This window comes from Durio zibethinus, chromosome 23, assembly GCF_047325235.1.
Source record: "Durio zibethinus cultivar Kanyao isolate XHJ-2024 chromosome 23, ASM4732523v1, whole genome shotgun sequence".
NCBI classification, from domain to species: domain Eukaryota; kingdom Viridiplantae; phylum Streptophyta; class Magnoliopsida; order Malvales; family Malvaceae; genus Durio; species Durio zibethinus.
The window spans coordinates 6,254,110-6,275,459 of NC_143184.1; the positions used below are offsets into that span (position 1 = coordinate 6,254,110).

Genomic DNA, 21,350 nt, shown 5'->3' on the forward strand with positions numbered 1-21,350 from the left:
TGATCTTCGGCATCTAATCAATGGAGGGGAATAGTTGGTTACTACATTTAGGTTTCAACAGTCTTTTGGTGATATCACTGTCACTTTATGGCCATGTGGAAATGCAATTTTGGGGATCAAATGATCAGCGAAGGAGGAGAAAATTCAAAATAATTCGAGGCGTCTGCTGCTTGGTTAGCTTCCTCGTAGCTCTACACATAAGTTGTAGCGAAGTGAAGTTAGGCAATAGGAAGAGCTGATGAAGCAGAGCAAATGCAGATGAGGATGATGGATGGTCCAAATCCTGCAAAATATAAAGCTTAAAGAAAACATGCAAAGAATTAAACTTGGTAATTTGTGTGATTGTTTTGTATAAAATATTGATAATTAGTGTATATATATATATATTATATTTTATATAAAAATTATTTAATATAATTTGAATTTATACGAGAATACAAAATACTTAATTTTTTTTTTTTGTTTTGTCACACACATTTAATTTTTGTTAAAATTTCAAATATTATTTTCTTTGTATATTTTCTATAATATTTTAAATTATGAAATTTAAAAAATAATTAAAATTACTTTGACATGGATTTTAGAAACTATTCCTTTTGTCTCATTTTTTTCATTTTTTTGAATGTTTTAAAATTATGTCTTTTTTTTTAATATTTAAAACTCTTATTTATATTTTAAAATTATATTTTATAAATTTTTTTATTTTTTAACATTAAAAATCATGAAAATTTAATTTTATAAATATTTAAATTTTAATATTAAATATATTAAAATTAAAATTTTTTAAACTCATGAAAATTAATATATAATAAATATTTTGAGAAGGAAAAAATATTTTATTTTGTATACTTGGTTTGAGTTGAAAAATGAGGTAATCTAATCTCATAATGATTCGCCAACTTAAAAATATATAAATATATTTATCAATAATAAATATAAAATTGAAAATTGAAAACTTTTGATAAAAAATAAAATGTAATAAATAATTTAATTGGAATAGAGCAAATAATAAATAGTAACTACATGGTAAAAGTTAGCTATGATATGATAATCTTGTTTTTAAGGTTACTGTGAACCGCTCGGAATAATTTAATTAAATTTTGATTGCAATATTCGACCCAGACAAAGAGCCGTTAGATTAAAAGCCCTCCTCACCGAAAGGGACATCTGTGATTTTCTGCGGTAATCCCCACAAAAAGTTATGATATGAATTATAATTAACGAAGCAGATGAACGACATGGCGCATCCGCAAATCCTATGTTTGGAGTTAAACAAATAAAATTAAGCTCTTTTTCTGTTATCCCTCAGATTCTTCAAAAAGATTTTGTTTGACTCAGTTTCAACCTAAAATCTCGTTTTATATTTTCTTCTTTTATCATCTTCTTCATCAATCAATTATCTCCAACTATAGCGTGTAACTTCATTCGGCTTTGTCTTTGTTAGAAAAAAAAAGAAAACCATTGTCAATGGCTTTTTCCTCTGGCATTTAAAGTTAAACCCTAGGCTTTCAAAAAACGAGTGTTTCAGATACTTAAGTCAAACTATTTGGATCTGTGGGTCGGTCACTGTTTCAAGAGCTATAATTTTTAACTTGTTTTTTTGTTGGGGAGTTAGATTAGATCTTCTTCGTCGCATGTTTTTGTTTTGATTTCATCTAGCTTATCACAATGGCTGCTTCCTACCCAGGACCCGTTCAGGTTTTTTTTTTTTTTTTCTTTCTTTCTTTTGATTGTATATTTATATGGGGTTTTAGATTTCTTGTTTTTTCAATCAATTTTATTTTTAAACTTCAGGTTGGTTCATACTTCGTGGGACAATACTATCAGGTGCTTCGGCAGCAACCTGATCTAGTTCATCAGTTTTACTCAGATGCCAGTACCATGATTCGGGTCGACGGAGATTCCTCCGAATCTGCTTCTGCAATGCTGGTAACATCTATACTTTTATTTCTTTCTTTATATATTTTGGAAGTAAACTTTTTTTTAGTTTGCTTAAGCATGAAAATATTGCAAATACAGTATTCGTTTTCAATTTTCTAAATTGTGATTGATTTTGTATTTTTCCATCTTGCATCCGATAAATGGCATATTTGTATTCTATTATTTTTAATGTTCTTAGTTGTTTGTACCTTCAAGTGCATGCCTTTATAACAGTTACCACGTAATTTCAAAGCAATATATCTGACTTGGGCAAGTATAAGCTAAGTTGGGGAGATATAGGATGAAACTTATTCTCCAAAAAGGCCTTTTTTTTTGGCTAGGGGAAGTTATCACTGTAAGACATGGATTCTCTAGATCATCTACTTTTTAGATGCTACAACCAAAAGCCTTTTGTTCATTGTTTGCAAATCATTGGCTTGTTGCAATTTCTCTTGCAAATTTGTGTCTGCATTTAGTAATTATTAGAAATAGAGGTCTCCCTCTCTCTCTCTTATAATTCCTTTCACTGGAATAAACTTATCTTTATCCTTTTATTTTACTGCATTCTTGGTAAATTTGTAATTTATTGGGTTCCTCTTTTGATATTTCTCTGCAGCAAATTCATGCCTTGGTGATGTCACTAAATTTTACTGCAATTGAGGTCAAGACGATTAATTCTCTGGATTCTTGGAATGGAGGTGTTCTGGTGATGGTTTCTGGTTCTGTTAAAATGAAGGATTTCAATGGCAGAAGGAAATTTGTGCAAACCTTTTTTCTTGCCCCTCAAGAGAAGGGTTACTTTGTTCTCAATGATATCTTTCAGTTTATTGACGATGGAATGACTTATCAACATCCAGCGTCCACGTTACAAGAAAACAAGCTTGATGCTCAACAAAATGTGTTAAGCCCTGCTGCAGAGCCACCAGGTACTGTGGCCAAGCTTATTGCTAACTTTAATCTGAAAAAAACTTTATTTCAAGCTATAGCATTTTGTGGACTCTTTATCCACATGCAAAGTGTTGACATCTAGAATTGGAGCCTTCAATTGTGTCTCCTTAACTTAAAGAAAGACCTTTTCCTGGCCATGTACTATGGTTGACGATTTGGTGTCTTCTAAGTGCTTAAGTGGCTCTAGCAGGGATGGTAGAATCAGTTAAATATCTATTTTTTTTGGTAAATTGGATATTATACATGGTTTGAAGGGTAATTTGATCTTTGGGTCTGTTTTTGAGCTTAAATTGCTTGCTTATAGTTTTTGGGTCTGTTTTTGAGCTTAAATTGCTTGCTTATAGTTTTACTTTAAAACCTTATACACGTACTTGTATTTTCTCTTTTTGGGTTTGTAAATTTCCACATTTTAAGTTTTTACTTAAAAGTCACTCTTTTCTTTTACCTCTAGGAAATAATCTTTCTATCCACTGGTATTTGTTATTTACTATCTTCTGATGGTAGAAATTTTGCTTTGTTTTATTTTTGGTCTAACATGTTGGATTTAGCAGTTTCTGACTATGTTTTGGAGGAAGAGGCCAGGGAGTATGTCAACTCTGTTCATATAGAAGATGATCCAGTTGACAAGTATAGTCTCCCAGAGCAACCACAACAAGAAGATGTTGAAGCTGAAGTTGTGGTGGAGGAAGCTCCTGCAGATGAAACTCTTGCTTCATATCACAGTGTGGTGAACGCTGTGCAAGAGCCCACAGCTATGGCTTTGGAGGAACCTGTTGGGAAGCCTCCAAAGAGAACATATGCCTCTATTGTAAGTACTCCCCTGTTGCTTTTTATGCAAGCCTTCTGTTTGCATATAAGCATGTGTGTTTGTGACTCTCACCTATTGAAGGTTTCTTACTCATTGCCTATTCTTTGCATGTTGAATCAGCAATCATTCTATGTAAACTAGTCCGTATTTGCTTTATCCAAGCATGTGGCATACATAACATCCAGCTTAAATTACTGAAACAAGTCCATGCACGTAAAGAGTAGACTATGCAAATATTAAAGATTAATATATTAAGCAAACAGAGCCATGCATGTGAATAAGAGCAAGAAATTATGGGTACTTGCCATGAGCTATCAAATGGGAGTCAAGTCTGAGAGGCCTTTTTCCAAGCAAACTCTGTTTCTATCTAATATCCACACACAGATATTTTGGGGGTTTAATTTATTGAAATTTAAATATTTCTGATTGGTTGAATAGCATTATTTGTTGTTACAACCGGTGTAGTTGCGTGTTCCGAAGGAGCAATCTGCTTCATCCATTCAAGTTCAAGCATCTTATAATAAGATTCCCCAGAGTACTTCAGATTGGGATCACACACCAGAGCCTACTAGTCAGCAGTCACGTCCTGCTTGGTCAGATGTGCCTGAATGTGCAGCAGAGACAGCAGTGGAGGAAGGCTTGGTCTTTGAGGAAGGTTAGCCTAATGTATCTACTTCTGTATGTGTTGTTTGATATTAGGACTTACAATGCTATAGTTGTCGATCCGTTATTGTGCTTTGGCTTTTATCAATTGCTCTTCTCTAGTCTTTGCATTGCTTTCTGGGAAAGGATATTTCTTAAAGGGGCCATCTGAATATTTAATCTGAGCCACTGAGCATGAGAATTTTGTTTCTACAGTTAAGGAGTTAAAGCTTCAGAAGCTGCATGTTTTATCATTCCATTTCAGAAACACCTTCCTGTATGCTTAGATTTGAAATTAGATTTACCAGTTGCAGTTAATATAAATGCTTATAGTACTTGTTAGTTGCACCCTGATTATTGATCTTCATCCTTTCAGGTGAATATACCAGTGAATACAAATCTGTCTATGTGAGAAACTTGCCCTCTACTATTACTGCAACTGAAATTGAGCAGGAGTTCAAGAATTTTGGCAGAATCAAGCCTGATGGTGTGTTTATCCGGAACCGCAAGGTGATTTCTTTTGCTTCTCTTCTTGATTATCTTTGGTATATAACGTTGAAGAAACTAAATTAGTGTTAGATGCATGCAGGATGTTGTGGGTGTTTGCTATGCTTTTGTTGAGTTTGAAGACATTTTTGCGGTTCAAAATGCAATCAAGGTATGAATTTTCATTGTTGTTTGTGCTCTTTCTCTCAAACAAACATGTTGGATGGTAGCTATTAGCTTAGTATTGAATCTAGTTTATTTAACTTTCAGTATTTCTTTGAGAATTTGAAAAGCTGAGCACTATCTCACTTTCCTTGCCAGTAACTCCTTGTTGAATTATTTATTGTAGCTACCTGTTTGGCTTGATGTGTTTGCCTGTAGCTTTGAATTTACTATAAAAAGAGCTTTCAACTCTCTTTAATGTTGCACCATTGTGATTACATTCTAGTTTTATCATTGATAGTTGTTTATATTGTTGGATCAAATTTAATCTACATCCGTATACCTTTAGGACGCTTTGTTTTTGTTGCTCATGATGGATGAGAAGAGGACTAGCACAGCCATGAAAGAGCTTCTTGAGTGAAATACAGGAAAAAAAATGAGGAGAGGATTTTGGGAGAGGCGGGTGAAGGAAATAAACCTGCTCTCCATTGGTTTTTCTTAAACCAAAATTGACTTATGGCACCATCAACGGTCAAAGGTTTATAGTTTTTCATTGCATGAAGAACTCTTTACACACACACACAATAGAAGCTCCAGGTAGAGTCTTGGAGGATGACATAAATTTACTTTTATAACTAATTTGTATATTTACTGTCATCCTGAACCTTTCTATAGTTTTTCTTTTGGCTTCTGTACATATTTTTGACATTAATACTGACTATGTTTTGTTCCTTCTGTAGGCATCTCCTGTACAATTGGCAGGAAGGCAAGTCTACATAGAGGAGCGCAGACCAAATAGCGGCAGTACACGAGGAGGAAGTATGTGCCTTAATATACACTCCTGTTTTTAAGCATGCCAGAATTTTCTTCTATATTTTCAGTAAAATGCTTTCACAATTGCTGCTTTTGGTTACCTTCAGAACATCCGCAACACCTGCAAAAGCATTCTTTTCATTTTTTAAAAAAAGGCACTCTTTACATACTTCTTTGAGTCACTAAATTATTGTGCTTCAGTTTATATGTTGCTTCACTAGAGTTCTGCATTTCTAAGATAATCCTCTTGGTGAATCTCTGAGCATAATTTACCAGTAAACAACTTCCAATATAGGCTCATAACTATGACACTTGGATTTAGATCTATCTTTGTTTGGACAGATTAGTTCAGGTCATTAATTTGGGCAGCTTTATGGAAAAAATTTGACAATCTTGATGAACATTAAGTATTGATTAAATAGCATCTGTAATTTATGAGGACACATTACATTCTTTTTGCTTCGGCCTAAAGTAAGGGAAAAAAAAATCTTCCAGCATTTGTAAACCACGTAATTTTCATTTAATTGAACTCTTTTTTGTGTATAATAGCACTCAAATTGCATTGATAAGTTACTGTTCAATTTAAAATGGCATGTCATGGTAGTCAACTTTCTCTTTATTGAAATGAATTTGCTGGAGTTTTACTTTATTGATATGATATGATTCTGCCATTCAAATTGATCAGGAAGGGGAAGAGGCAGAGGTAGTTATCAACCTGAGGCCTCAAGAGGTCGCTTTGGTTCTCGGAGTTTGGGTAGGGGAAACAACCACGAATCTGGCGACTACAGATCAATTGGCAATGGTTTCTATCAGCGAGGTTCTCGGTGAGATAGTATCTCGGGAAACTGATTACAATTTGGCTGCACTTTTTAACTGTTTGCACACTGCAGTTTTCTTGAATCTTGGGGTGATTGAGGATTTACAGTTCTGATTGAACGTTTCCCATCATTGACTTCAAAAAATATGCTTGTACTTTTTCAAGTGTGTTATTCCACATAAATGGGGTGTTGAGGAACATTTTTATTGTTATTTCCTTTGGTAGGAATATGTTTCTCCCCTTGGATGCTTTTTATTATGCAGTTCAAGTGGAGAACTTTTGATGTTTTTGAGCTGGTTTGTGAGTAATGAGGCAATGTGATGGTGGTTGATTTTGTGATTTTGAGATGAATCAATTGAATTGAAATCCTCCTATTTTCTTTGGTCTTGGCTGTTCATTTAACACTAGCATAAACCGTCATAACAGGAATGAGCTTCATGTGTTTCTTATGAAGTGGTGGTATACAAGTTCTGGTTTGCACTATTAACAAGATTCCATTAAGGGGAAAAAAGGGCACTTTCATTTATCTAATACATGTATAATTTCATTGGAATGTTCCTTCATTGTGCACTGCAACAATGTCTCCGAGTAGTTGCTTAAGCACTTGTCAATGTTCCTTAATGAAATTGTGTGGGCTTGGAATCAATACCGCTATGCGCTGCACATTCATTTGCATCCTCCTCTGTTTCCCAGAGGAAACTAGCATAAACTGCATGAACATGGCTGTTAAAAAAAAAAAAACCAAGTCAGGTAAATCAAGTTTTGAGCATACAGTATAAAAAGAAACAGCAATGGAATCAGATATGGAAAAGTGTGCGGAGATAAGCACGTACCTATCTCGAGGAGACGCTTGAACTGCTCGTTCAAAGTAGCTTGAAGCTCTTTCTTCATCATGATGTAGCTCCCACACTAACTTAGCATATTGTGACAGAGTTTTACCGTCTTTAGGATCTGCTAGAATGGCTCGAAAGTAAAACTCTTCTGCTTCGACAAGGTCTCTCTTTGACTGTCAAAACAGTGTGACTATGCTTAGTAATTACCTTCTCAAAAGGAAAGAACAAGAAAAGGCTGAATAACAGTATTAAAATCGTCAAGCAATAAGCACTTGCCTGATACAAAAATTGAGCATAGTTCCCCAAAAACAAGGAGTTGCCAGGATTTTCCTCCACCATCCTCTTGTAGTACTTCTCAACTTCGTGGTTGTCACCACCATCTCCACTAGAGCCTGCTGGATTAAATTCACTTCCACCACCCCCACCCCCTCCGCCGCCACCCCTAACACCACCCCTGCTACCACCATCTGTGCCAAGCCCTCTAGAAAGAAATATTTCTTGGCCGACCAACCCTCTTTCATCTTCAAAACCAACATTCCTAAATTTATCACCAATTTTTGCATCTTCATTCAACAACACGTTATGGCTACCATTCATAGCCATTACACTACTTTCCAATAGTTCTTCATTTTCTTTCAACTCCTCTTCCTTCTCTTCTATATGACTCTCGTCTTCTTCTTCTTCTTCTTCACACCTCGCCCTCAAATTATAAAGGGAAAAGGAAGGGATGGTTTGCAACATTAAGCACTTGTGTCTTGCAGAAAGCTTCTTGGGTTGGTTCTGATTATAGAACTTTTCATTGATATCGCAAGTAGCATGGATGAGTCCTTCCAAGTTTCCTTCAGAATGAGCCCTGTGAAAGTCTCTACGTTCAAAATCAGAGAATTGATCAACAAAAGAGGGAGATATAGGAGAGGAGCCCCAAGAAACTGTAGTAGATATGTGGACAGAGCCTGGAGAGGGATGAAATGAGAGTCTGTTGTGGTTGTGGTGAAAGGAGTTAGATGGATAATGCCTGAGGGGGGTGCTGGTTTCATAGTGATTGTTGTTGTTAGGAATTTCTGCTAGGAGTGATCCAAGAACTGGAGTTGAAGAGCTTCTTAGCAGCATTTTTTCTTTCTTTTCTCTGCTGCTGCTTTTCTTGGTGCTTTTGTGATGGTTGTTGCTGGTTTCAGATGTCAAATTCTGTGAACAAATTAAAGAGGTAATCAGTGAGAAACTGAAATATCTTCTCTACGAACAAGCTAAAATGAATTAAGACTAAATCAAACAGAAGCAAATCAAAAGAACAGAACGTGAAATATGCAGAGAATTTTTGTTTTGTTCAAGCATTCAGAGCTGAGCTTTGTTCAGTTCTAGAAAGGTACATAGATAAAAGTATATTACTTTGAAAAAAAAATTCAAACAATCAAGCTCGAAAATGCAATTTTGCAACAAATCTTAGGAATCAAGTACCTCATGTTCTTGCTTAAGAAATCCGTATACAAAAGCATATGATAATGCAATTAAAATGGGAAAGAAACAAACCCTTTTGAGTTGCAAGAAAAATTCCCTAGCTCCTAATAACAGTTCAGGAAAGAAAAAACTTTCCCTATGCAATGGATAAAAAAATGGAACATGCAAAAATATTAAGAAACTGAGTTGTTATCATTGGCTACTTTTATAAGAGAGAAGCAAAATAGGAAATGGACAAGCAATTTCCTATATGATTAATCACAATTTGACGAGTATTCATATTTTCTTTTTCCTAGAAAATTCATAAAAATTTATGCGGTGGAGGGAATTCTGATCTTCTAGAGAGAAAAATATCAAGTTGTTCTCTTGTTTGGAAGTCTTCGGAGGCTGTTAAAATAAAAAAAAACAAAAACAAAAACAAAAGGCATATGCCAGCTGTGATCCACTTTGAAAATGCAGGTCGACACCAACACACACCCGAAGGCCGAGTAGGCCAAGACCCAAGTTGTATTTCCCTGTGTTTTTTTAGTTTTCTTTTTTATTTTCCCCTGATGACCATGTTTTACAACTTTGTACACGTGGGGTTTTCGGATTCATTACCGTACACGTGGCAGAACGTTGTTCTGTTTGCACTATTTTGCAGGTCTTTACTGGGATTTATTTCATCAATATTTTTTGGTCTAAATTTGTTCCATCTATATTACAACTTACGACCTAGAAGTTTTTTTGTTGGGTGATTTATTTCATGTAATAGGTTAGGAGAAATCATTTGCATTTATTTATTTTTTACTTAAAACTGTTAGATTTGAATCCTATTATTAAAATTTTAAGAAATCAATCAACATATTATACGTTGTGGACAAAAATATCAAAATATTTTTATTCATTCTTACATGGTGGTTGGGTAAACAAAATTTATGTGAAATTATTAAGCAGGACAAAGTACTTCTCATTTGATTTTTGCACTTGATTAATCAGATTATGCAAATATCTATAGCAATAAATAAAAAATATATATTTATTTTACGATAATAGCGCAGGTAACCAACATCTTTAAAAAATTACATATGTAATTTTGAAATAATTTGTCTACAACTGTCACAATGCATCATTCCAGCCGCCACCATAATCCCGTCTTTTTCTGTCTTTTTCAAATTACTTTCCATCTCTTTTCCATTCTTACTTGAAGTCAATGGCTTCTTTCAGCCACCTTCTTAAACTCCAATTCTTCTCCACCCTAAAATCTATACTCCAACATTGCAAATTCTCCAACAAAGATCACTTGTCTTTTCAAGAATAAGTGCCATCCATCGTCATCTTAGGCATCATTAGAGCTTAAGTTAAGAATTTCTCCTCATTTTCTCTTATCGTGATTTTCTTTACCATTCCCTCAAGTTCCTCGCCTTCAAACGCTCGATTTGCAAGTTCATTCCATCCAAAATCAACTTTTCATTGTCCAAAAACTCAGAGGAAAGACTTACTAAATGGGACCAAAAGAAATGAAAAAAGAAAAAAAAGAAAAGGAAGATTAAAGAAGATTGAGTTTTGATTGGTAAGTTATATCTTATTTGTTTTTTTTTTTTTCTCATTTTGAGATTTTTTTCTAAATTTTTTTTGTTATTTAGAGGAATAAGCTTAATAATTCCATAAATTTTTTCAGCTTCTATGAAGTCTTATGATAATGAAATCATAATGGTTGTTGCTTAAAAATTTTTTGATGTAAATTTTTTGTATAAGATCAAATCTGAGTATATTTGATTGGAGAATTTGTTTAATGGTATAATGAGCACCTTAACAGAATAAACCTAGACCTTGACTTTAAGAGCATTTATACAACTGTTATGCTTGGTTAGATAATTTTTTTCTTTTATAATTTTTACGAAGTTAGCTTGATTGTATTATGAGAAATTTTGGACTAATTTTCTTATTTAAGTTATAAAATTTAGGATTAGTTATTTGATTTCAGGTATGGATGTAAATGATACATTGATACTCGTAAATTATTCGGGTTTGATTCAAATAAAACTCGAATTTGGTTCGATTATTATTGAGTTGAGTTTAAGTTCGAGTAGCTTGACTTATCAATCGAGTCGAATTCGAGTATTCTTATACTTAGCTCGAGTAGCTCGTGAGCCTAATCGAACTTTTATATTTAAATTTTTATTATTATTTTAATTAATAAAATATATCAATTCGAGTTCGAATTTGAGCAAAAATAATCGAGCTTTTATTGAGTATAAAAATCGAACTTATTTTTATATATTTTTGAGTTTAATAGAACGAGTTTGAATAACTGAAATTCGATTACGAATCGAGCTCGAACTATAAAAATAAAACTCAATCAAATTTGAATTAAAAGTTGAGCTCAAATTTAAATTTTTCACTGCATCGATTCGACTCAACTCACACTCCTAATTCTAGGTGGGTAGAGCATAATCCAAATTCAAGCGGGATCAAAGACACCCGAAGAGGATTGTGAGGCATTAGTTAGGGTCTAAGATTATCGTGATAGAAATTTTGACTAGTGGCATGGTTTCAAGTTTTCAACAAAAAAGATTTTTGCGATGATTTGATGTTCCAGTATGCTTTTGAAAGCTTTTTTTTTTGGATATATTCAATGAAAATAATGAAAAGCTATGAAATTTGGTTTAAAATATAAAAAAAATTTATTAATTATATTTTTTGTTTTTAAGGTGTGAATATGATAGCATCTATGGTCGGGAAATATTTTAGATAATAATTCACAATTGTCACTCTGTGGACTAAATATATTTTTTATTTTTTAGAATAATTATTTTTTTAAAAATTTTTCTATTTGCTATGATAGATTTTAAGAAGTCACCGAGGAGACGCTGTAAAAAAATATAAGTTTTTTGAATACTTTTCTTGTTTCAACCATATATAATTTCTTTATGATGTTTGATTTATTCTTTTACTATTAACTATAATATTAGTGTTTGTCATATTTTTTTGCAAATCATATGAAAAGTTTTACCATTATTTAATTTATTTTTCTTTTCTTTTTTTAATTTTTAATCCTTTAGAAATTTATCTAACCGTTTGTGATAAATATTTTCATTATGTTAGAAGTGTGTTATACTTAGAAAATAGATTAATAAGATAGAAATAAATATAAGTTTGACAAAAGAAAAAACCTCAAAATATTTGGGCAGAACAATATTAAAGATTTTAAAAAACTTTAAATTAAAAATTAATTAATAGAACTTCTTACTTAAAATAAATAGCAAATTTGAGATTGTACATTTGAGTAATATAAAATTCTTGAATGGAAAGACTCAAAATTTCGTAATTTCAAATTTAGATATATATAAAATATGTCGAGTAGTGTAGATGAATAATTTGATCTAAAGTACGTAGAATTATTGAATGGACAAATCTAAATTATTTCGATTTTAAATAATAATTTATTATATTCTATTATATTTTTAATTTAACATTAAAAAATATATATTTTTATAAATCTCCGTAAACTCCTCGTCGAGCAATACGGGTCTTACTCGTGGTTTTATATACAATTGATTAAATGAATTGGATCATTTGACAAATTCCCAACACTTCAGTTTCATCCAAATTAGAATAGTACTCTCCTTCAAAGATTGACCCTATCAATTTGCATATATTTTTAAAAAAAGTTAGAGATTAACTTTTATTTTTATTTTTATTTTTTTATTTGTATTTTGTTCTATGTTAATGATAGAAAAAAAAAAGGGGATAGTGAAAATTCAAGTATATTTATTATTTATTTTGGGTAAAAGATAAATAAATTGAGATTTATTAAAAAAAAAACAAAAAAATAAACGAAGAATAATTGCTATTATTAATAAAACAAAATCTTTGAATAACTATATATTTCTTACTTTTATTTTTAAATAAATAAATAATTATCTAATAATCCGTAAGTGTATATTTTAAAAATAAAACATAAATAATTTAAAAACTTCGTTAAAGTTGTATCAAATAATAATTAAAAAAAAGGAAAACCTTTAAAAAATTCGGTTCAAAGTAACTGAAGATTGGGCCTCGGTTGAGCCTGTTGCAACATAGGGAACAAAACAATCAGAAAAAGCCCAAAGTTTATTATCTCGGAGTTCCAACCCAGTTGAGTCGACATAATCGTTCAAGTTGACTCTAAGCAACTTCTACATTCCCTACATTCCTCTCCATTACAGCAAAAAAGACAAAAAAAAAATAAATAAAGAAAGGAAGGAAAAGCTTTGAAATCGAAGGGTTTGGGAACAGACTTTGAGGTATAATAAAAAGGGATATGTTGGCGAGAAGGTTGGTTTCTTTATTCAAGAGTTCTCCATCTTCAAAAGTTTCCAGGTACACTTTTTGCCTCTGCTTTTTCACCCACTTTTCTTTCTTTCTTGAGTTTCAAGTTCCTGCATTTTGGTTTTTTTTTTTTTTTTGGGATTCAATTAGCCATTAATCTTAAGTACCCATCTATGTTTTATCAGATTTTTGTCAGATATTGAAAATTGGTTTGTGCTTAGTTCCCAAACGGGAAAAATCAAGGGACCTCAATTTATTTACACTTTGGATTGTTGATAAAAGTTGAAAATCCCTGAAGTTGGTTTTTAGGCTAACAAATCCCAGATGGAGAATTTGAAATTTAGTGTTCAGATAGTTACTTTTGAGTTGTCACACTGGTTTTCTGTCCGTACAAGTTGATTTTTTTTTTTGGGGGTTCAAGTCCTTAAATTTTTATTTTTGTGTTTCTAGGCTCCTCCTAAAGATAAGTTAAACTTCGTCATTTCTGATTCATTTGATTGCGTTATACAGCACTGGAAATTCTATGAATGAAGAGAAGAGAAAGTCATTTGCTGGTAAAGCAGTGTCTTTTGTCCTGATTACTGTAACGGGTGGTGTTGCCTTGAGTGCGCTTGATGACCTTGCTATCTACCATGGTTGTTCCAGGTATATTCCATTGCATCTGGAATTGCTATTGAGTTTTATTAATTTAAGGATTTTGTTTTTTCGAACATGGAAAACAAGATTTTTGCGTTTGGCTGAGCATGAAACAATGTTCTTTTTCTGTTTTTACTTGGTTAGTTGGTTATTGCTTACTGCAATTTTTGGTGATTTTTAATCATGTAGCTTAGTCAAATGAGATGTGCCACCATGAGAATCACTTGATCCTTGCAAAAACTATCGATGAGCTTTTAGGGACCATGATGAGATGTTACTGCATTTGTTTTTCCATTTTGCCTTGTGTTTTCTCCCTTGATACTCTCTTCGTTGTGAAACTGCAAAACTGGATCATTCATATCAGGCTTTGTATGCTAAAAAATCACATGATTTGTAATGGTGGCTGTTGTGTGTATGTTTTTAAAATTATGAATATACTGGCCTTGCTCACTTCTCCTAGGAATACTTGTTTTGGGCTTTAGGGGTTAGGGTTGTTATTTACATTCTGTAATTCTTGTTATGCCTCGTTATTTCTTCAGCAGGGCTGGCTTGTTTTTACTGAAGCTTTTTCCCTATGAGGTTCTACAGTATAGTGTTGTTTTGGATAGCATATTACACTGTTGAGTCATTTGTGGCAGAGCATCGGTTAATATAGATGGATGCATATCTTAAGTTTTCTTTCAATTGTCTTCTTGTTTAGGTTCTGAACTCCCACGCTGAACATAGGTTATGAACCTTAGATAACATATAATCCCCTGTTGAAGCATTTGTACAGAGTGCCAGTTGATATAGATGGAGGTAAATCTTAAATTTTCTTTAAGTTGTCTTCTCATTTAGGTTCTGAATACTGAACATAGGTTGTGAACCATAACTTGCAGCAATAGACTTGCACTTTTAGGTTCATACATAATTTTTTTGGTTGATTCTAGCAGAACCTATCATATAATATGGCTGCATGATTATGAAAACTGTCAAATTTCTCAGTTCAGTTTGTTACTGGAATAAAGTCAAACAATCAGAGATATGTAATAACGTTGGTTTTTATGTCAAAATTCATGAAGGATTAGAAATGTCTAATGCGCTTACGACAGAGGATTGGAATACTTGAGTTCAACATGCTAACTTTTGATTTTCTTCAGGATTTAGACTGAACAAGGGAGGAAATTCATTTTCTTCTTGTCACACAAAATTTATAATATGACAGGAAGCGTGAATGTGCAAAATTAGGGAGTGTTTCACCTACAATTCTTTTAACAATAATCATGCATTTAACCATTCACAACAAATAATTATGCAGGAGTTCACTTAAAAAGTGTGGGTTCTACATAATTTTTTTATGAACCCTACACGATGCTGAATTATAATTGATTAATTGCCCTGTAATAATTGTAGGTGATATGCTTCCTCAAAATTAGGTGTATCTTGGATTTCTTTTAGGGCTTAGAAAATATCCACTGAATGCTTAAGTGCTTGAATGCCTTACAATTCTTTTAACAATAATCATGCAATTAACCATTCACAACAAATAATTATGCAGGATTTCACTTAAAAAGTGTGGGTTCTACATAATTTTTTTATGAACCCTACACGATGCTGAATTATAATTGATTAATTGCCCTGTAATAATTTTTAGGTGATATGCTTCCTCAAAATTAGGTGTATCTTGGATTTCTTTTAGGGCTTAGAAAATATCCACTGAATGCTTAAGTGCTTGAATGCCTTAGATAGAGATACCTCCATATAATTATATTACTTCATTTTGCAGAACATAGCATCTGTGGAATCTTTAGAATTTGATAGCATTGACTTGTGTTCTTTTTATGCATCTCCTTATGAGGCACAATCTTTTACTTGATCCCTGCAACATAGGTTTGGTGGACAGAAACATATTGTTACAAGGAAATTGGGCAAAGGGATGGTTTTTATTGCCTAATTATTTCTAGTTTTCATTGGAAATAGCTACTTTATTCCTTTTCTCTATCAGTAGTAATAAAAAGTCTTTTTCCCAAGTATAGCACCTCTTTATCTTTGTTTAGCCACCTCAAAATGTGCATGTCTTATTATTAATGTTCTGTGAATTAATGTCTTACATTACATTTTCTTCTTATTCTCCACTTTCGATTTGCAATGGTATAAACTTATCCTTATAATTGGCCTAATAATTTTTCAGCAAGGCCATGGAGAAAGCCAGTAAGAATCAGGCAATTATAGATGCTATTGGGGAACCAATTAAGAAGGGACCATGGTACAATGCATCTCTTGCAGTAGCTCACAAGAGGCGTTCTGTATCTTGCACATTTCCCGTGTCTGGACCACAAGGCTCTGGAGTATTGCAATTGAAGGCAGTTCGTAATGGAGGTTAGTATCCTCTTCTTCATTTTTCTCGTGTACATCTTCTGTCTTTTTCTCATTCAAGCTCTCAGATCCCACCCATTAATTACATGCCCAAAAGCATAATCTCCAAAAATCACTCACTTTTAATGTATCATTCATTTATCGGTTGGCTTGTTTGTAATAGCTTCCATTTGGAAAGTGCTGTATTAGCACTTTGTCTTTATTTGTTTCGAGCAAATGTCATTGTTAAACCATCTTGTTCCAAATAATTCATAAGCTGGGAGTATTATTTCTGTTTCAACCTGATGCTGTTTTGAAACAAGGTTCTTTTACAGATGATAATTGGTATTCCAATGTCCTGCCTCGAGACTGGGAAATCCTAATAATGGAAGCACTCCTTCATGTTCCTGGGAATGAAGAGAAGCGGCAGACAACACGAATTAGTCTCTTAGAAAATGTCCCTCCTCCATCTCGCATAGCATGCACTGAATGCAGGCCTCAGCAATCTGAGAATACATACTCAAGGAAGTGATGGGTCTTTTCTTTCCTCTGGAGTTCCAACTCTGCTCATATTAGTTTTAGTTATGAGATAAGTAAGACAGAACCCCACATCTGATGTATCCTTGAAAAGAATAAATTTTGTGAAAATTTTGTAATCTTTTGTTAGCTTAAAATATGGTAAAAGACCAATTGATTTTTCATTTTTAGGCAGATAGAATTCAAATAACTTTCTTTCAGAGGGATTAATTTGTTTGTTGAAGTTGCAGTGCCAGGGTGACACATTGTTCAAACTTCAAAGTAAAATTGCAATATTCATTTTCCTTTTTTTTTCCTCTCATTTTCTGGGAAGGTTATATATTGTTTGCTCATGATTACAACTGGACAACATCCAAAGTCTCAAGTGTGTCATGCTAAACAACAGTCTACAAGTGTTACTCTCTTTAAAAAATTATTTTTTCTATTATAAGGTTTTATTTGTAAAATTTTGTTTGAATCTCTCAAAGAATCATATTAAAAAAATGAAATAAAATAAAATGGTGTATCGTTATTTCTTTTAAATTCTATGCAAGTTATTAATGTACTAATATAAAAATGGTGTAGAGAATATCTGAAATTTTCTTTCAAAGTATTAGGAATTAAAATCAATTGATATCAACATATTTTTAAAAATTTGTTGATATATCAATTTGATTTTTATTAAATTTTTTTGTGCACAAAGTATATTTTTATAAATTAATAATTTTCATGTGTATATTAATCATTATTTTATCACCTTTCAACAAAAATTGACATCATTTTCTTAAATGACAGAAAACCACCCTCATCAAGACTTCACCACAAAATTAAATTAATATTTAAAATCGGATGGTAACAAATACCAACCTTGAAAGGAAACAAGGGGAAAACTGAGAACACAGGTGTCACAATCGGAGAGTTAAATCTATCACGTATCAGCTAACCAGCAGGACAGACCTGGAAACTTGTAACGATTCGTCTGTATCTAATCGTGGCTTAACTCTCTCCTAAGTGGATCCCACTCGTCGACAAGTCAATTACATTAAAAAAAAGAAAAAGAAAATTCGTTTTAGAGAACGAAATATAAGCAAGCAAATTGACTCCTGTCTCCTGGCCCTAAGACACGACCGTACGTCGTCAATGTCAGACAAACGCTATGACTCAATCCCTCAAATCAAAAGCAAAAAACATAAGTGTTTGTGATTGTGCGCTTGATTTTTTAATCTTTGTTGGTAAGTGTTTATGTGATTGGTTTGGTTATTTTAGAAGTGAATTATTTAAATTTAATTAATTTAATATATTCTTTTATTTTTATTAATTGAATTAAATTTATTATTTTAAAAATTAATCAATTGAGTTTAATTTAATTAGTTCGATTAAATTTTTATTAATTGAATGATAAATATTTTTAAATTTTTAAATTTTCATATTTTAAATAAATTAAATAAAATTATCAAAATAATTTTAAATATCAAGTATTATGTAAAATTTATAAAATAAAATGATTCATATTATTTTTTTTCACTTATTATTAAATTTTTGTTATATTTAAATATTAAGAGCATGAATTATTGAAAAAAATTAAGGTTTAATAATATTTAATAATTTTTCAAGAATTTATTCAAAAATAATGTCAATGAAAAATTACTAAATTGATAAATTTGAAAATTATAAATTTAACTAAATATTTTGTTATATCAAAATTTTAGATCAATTTAAAACTAACAGTAAAATCATATTATAATATTTTATTGTGTTGTATTCTTTAATTATTAATGGTTATTTTTATATTTATAACATTTGTTATTGTTATGGATATGTGTAAAAATATTGTTTAAATGGTTACGTAAAGAATATTATTTTGATAGAAATACTAACTTTTAAAAAAATCGAAATATCAAAAAATATTTTTTATAGGATCATTAAAAAAAAATCAAAATTTTCAAAAAATAATTTTTTTTTGCAAAAATTATCTCCGAAAGCTATTTTTAATAAAATAACGAACCCTTAAATTAATGTTAATAGAAATAGCAACCCCACTACTTGTGGTGAATTATTTTACTGTTAAAATTTATTATTTATTATTTATTATTATTTTAAATATATTTATAATAATTATAATATTAAAATAATACATAATTTAATATGAGCATTAAAATAAATTTATTTAATCATGATAAGAGGGGCATTCTCATAATTATAATAGGAGTGTTATTACAATAATTTTGGTTAATCATGGTAGAAATATATTTTCGTAATTATAATTAAAAAATATTATAATAATTATAGTAATTTTTGTTAATTATCATAATAAGAGCATTTTAATAATTATGATAGGAAGATATTATAATAATTTTGGTTAATTATGAGATGATTGGCATCATAATCATTTTGGACATGGGTGAATCTTAAATCAAATAATTAGAGGGATATTATAGTAATTTTCATAACAATACAACTTTCAATATACTGTATAGATATTTATGACATTATATTTTTTAAATTTTATTTTATTATAATAATTTAACATGTTATTAAGTCTTATGTAATTATTTTAATATGTGATTTAATAAGGGTATTATAATAATTTTATAAAACATCACATGTCAAATTTTAATGAAGCAATGGTAAGGGTATTTTAATGATTTAATATGTAGTTAATTTCAATAAGGGTATTAAAGTAATTTTAGCCAATAATGGTAAAAAGAGCATTTATGTAATTATGATAAAAACATGTATTATAATAATTTTGATCAATTAGGAATGTATTATCGTAATTATGATATGAGGGTATTATAATAATTTTATTTAATTATAATGATAGGGTATTTTTGTAATTAGTTTAAAAGAGTATATTTTTGTAATTAGTTTAAAAGAGTATTATAGTAATTTTTAACTAATTATGATAAGAGAGATATTATAATAATTTTAAATATGGGTTAGATCAAATAATTAGAAATGTATTATAGTAATTTTCATAAAATAAATTTTAATATGTTATATAGATATTATGATATTATATATTTAAAAAAATTTTCTTTTATTGCAATAATTTAAAATGTAATTAAGTTTTATGTAATTAATTTAATATGTAATTTAATAAATGTATTATAGTAATTTTCATAAAACATTACATATCAAATATTTATGAAGCAATAATGATGGTATTTTAGTGATTTAATATGTAATTAATTTATTATTGTATTAAAATTTAATATGTAATTTAATAAAAATATTATAATAATTTTGATAAAATATGATAGAATGATCAATTATAATAAATTTTTTTAATAATTATATAAAAATATTATAATTAAATTAATTAATTATATAAAGGAGCATGTTAATAAATTTATTCACATATTAAGCAATTAGCAAAGGGCACAATTATCATTTTCTAAGGGGGTAACTTTTTTTAATTAATTATAAAAAAAGGGCATATTAATAAATTTATACACATGTTAAGCAATTAGCCAAGGGCATAATTATCATTTTCTAAGGGGGTTGCTTTTTTAATATAGTTGTCGATGTTGAGCTGTCAACGTTCATTCAAAATCCGTGTGCTTTGCGTTGCTTTGAGTTTGAGGTTTAAGGGGTGGCTCCGACATTGTCGTGACTCGTGATTAATACGAGCTGAATCCCAGATTCCTACGTGTCGAGCCTTGTGATGTTTGGGCCCACTCTTGTCGGCTTGTCGTTTGGTGGTTGTAGGAAATGGGCCATCTTCTCGATGCTCATCCATTGAACTTTACTCTACAGTTTCTCCTTTTAGTTTCTCGCGATATGAGATTTAGATTTTGGGTTTTTGCCAGAGAAAATAAAAGATTGCAAAGTTATTTTTTAAATGTATCGAATTTTTTATTTTATAATTCATAATATATTTTTATTGGAAAAAAATTTTAGTCCAAAAATTTCAACAAGAGATTTGCATGGACTCAAAATAAAGCTTTATAGTTTTATCACATTTAGATCATTATTTTGTAACTTTGCGTTACTTTATTTTTATTTTAAATCAAAATAAATATAAGTAAGAAAAATTATAACCAAATGGACAAAAAAATTAAGAGTTTTATGTAGTTTGATATTTATAAGTAAGATACATGCTTCAATATTTTAGGTAATTTGAAGACAATTTGGGTGAAATTGTTGTGTGATTGATGTTTAGCTTTTATTTTCTATGACCATTTAGGTTAAGCAAAGTATAGTTGAGAAAATTTTTCTAAAGTTTTTCAAAAGAAAAAACTTTTAAATTAAAAATAAGAAAAGAAAAAAAAAAGATTGTAAAATTTTTAATTTGTTAGTTTTGACATTTTGCTAACCTTATCCAAACATTTATTTTTATGCAACAGGCAGATTCCCATTACCCAAGAAGATTATCTCAAAATATCATAATAATACTACTATAGGATAAAATCATTTATTAATATTTTATTTTTTGTTTAAAATTATTAAACTTTGAATACATAAAATTAAAAAATTTATCAATAAATTATAATAAATTATATGATTGTTGATAATAATTTATTTTCTATGTGGGTTATTTTTTTTATTTTTATTTTGATAAAAAAACCTTTTTAGGAGATAAATTCTAAAAAACTTTTAAATCATGTCTTTTTTGTTTTCTGTTTCCGAGAAATTGATGATACATACACACACCATATGAAAAGGGAAAAATAAGCAAAAAGAG

General features: G+C 30.5%; 3 protein-coding genes across 6 annotated transcripts; 2 read left to right on the top strand and 1 right to left on the bottom strand.

Moving 5' to 3' along the window:
• Window positions 1-1,243: 1,243 nt before the first annotated feature.
• LOC111314343 (nuclear transport factor 2-like) lies at window positions 1,244-6,970 on the top strand. Of its 2 annotated transcripts, XM_022915602.2 has the most exons (9): window positions 1,244-1,698; window positions 1,795-1,929; window positions 2,537-2,846; window positions 3,420-3,676; window positions 4,142-4,331; window positions 4,695-4,828; window positions 4,908-4,976; window positions 5,707-5,785; window positions 6,465-6,970. In XM_022915602.2, the coding sequence occupies exons 1-9, from the start codon at window positions 1,669-1,671 to the stop codon at window positions 6,605-6,607; spliced, it is 1,347 nt and encodes a 448-aa protein (XP_022771337.1). In that variant the 5' UTR covers window positions 1,244-1,668; the 3' UTR covers window positions 6,608-6,970. The 2 variants fall into 2 exon arrangements, with proteins under 2 accessions (XP_022771337.1, XP_089608471.1); XM_089752345.1 differs by lacking the exons at window positions 5,707-5,785; window positions 6,465-6,970 and adding an exon at window positions 5,316-5,521.
• LOC111314344 (uncharacterized) lies at window positions 6,952-9,104 on the bottom strand. The gene is made up of 4 exons (XM_022915604.2): window positions 8,957-9,104; window positions 7,706-8,614; window positions 7,430-7,602; window positions 6,952-7,319 (listed from the first exon to the last, which is right to left on the bottom strand). Exons 2-4 carry the CDS (start codon window positions 8,537-8,539, stop codon window positions 7,214-7,216), a joined length of 1,113 nt encoding a protein of 370 aa, XP_022771339.1. The 5' UTR covers window positions 8,540-8,614; window positions 8,957-9,104; the 3' UTR covers window positions 6,952-7,213.
• Window positions 9,105-13,014: 3,910 nt separating this feature from the next.
• LOC111314345 (uncharacterized) lies at window positions 13,015-16,985 on the top strand. Of its 3 annotated transcripts, none has more exons than XM_089752801.1 (4): window positions 13,015-13,228; window positions 13,628-13,822; window positions 15,984-16,171; window positions 16,471-16,985. In XM_089752801.1, exons 2-4 carry the CDS (start codon window positions 13,701-13,703, stop codon window positions 16,677-16,679), a joined length of 519 nt encoding a protein of 172 aa, XP_089608927.1. In that variant the 5' UTR covers window positions 13,015-13,228; window positions 13,628-13,700; the 3' UTR covers window positions 16,680-16,985. The 3 variants fall into 3 exon arrangements, with proteins under 3 accessions (XP_089608927.1, XP_022771342.2, XP_022771343.2); XM_022915607.2 differs by having other exon boundaries at window positions 13,016-13,228; window positions 13,688-13,822; XM_022915608.2 differs by having other exon boundaries at window positions 13,026-13,228; window positions 13,688-13,822; window positions 16,483-16,985.
• Window positions 16,986-21,350: the final 4,365 nt, after the last annotated feature.

Excerpts from the sequence above, each read along its gene's own strand:
- LOC111314343 (XM_022915602.2), top strand. The coding sequence starts at position 1,669 with ATGGCTGCTTCCTACCCAGGACCCGTTCAG. Across the intron at positions 1,930-2,536 it reads AATCTGCTTCTGCAATGCTG|CAAATTCATGCCTTGGTGAT; the intron begins GTAACATCTATA and ends ATTTCTCTGCAG. Across the intron at positions 4,332-4,694 it reads AGGCTTGGTCTTTGAGGAAG|GTGAATATACCAGTGAATAC; the intron begins GTTAGCCTAATG and ends TCATCCTTTCAG.
- LOC111314344 (XM_022915604.2), bottom strand. The coding sequence starts at position 8,539 with ATGCTGCTAAGAAGCTCTTCAACTCCAGTTCTTGGATCACTCCTAGCA. Across the intron at positions 7,603-7,705 it reads ATGCTCAATTTTTGTATCAG|TCAAAGAGAGACCTTGTCGA; the intron begins GCAAGTGCTTAT and ends CTGTTTTGACAG. Across the intron at positions 7,320-7,429 it reads CAAGCGTCTCCTCGAGATAG|CCATGTTCATGCAGTTTATG; the intron begins GTACGTGCTTAT and ends TTTTTTTAACAG.
- LOC111314345 (XM_022915607.2), top strand. The coding sequence starts at position 13,170 with ATGTTGGCGAGAAGGTTGGTTTCTTTATTCAAGAGTTCTCCATCTTCA. Across the intron at positions 13,823-15,983 it reads ATCTACCATGGTTGTTCCAG|CAAGGCCATGGAGAAAGCCA; the intron begins GTATATTCCATT and ends ATAATTTTTCAG. Across the intron at positions 16,172-16,470 it reads GAAGGCAGTTCGTAATGGAG|GTTCTTTTACAGATGATAAT; the intron begins GTTAGTATCCTC and ends TTTTGAAACAAG.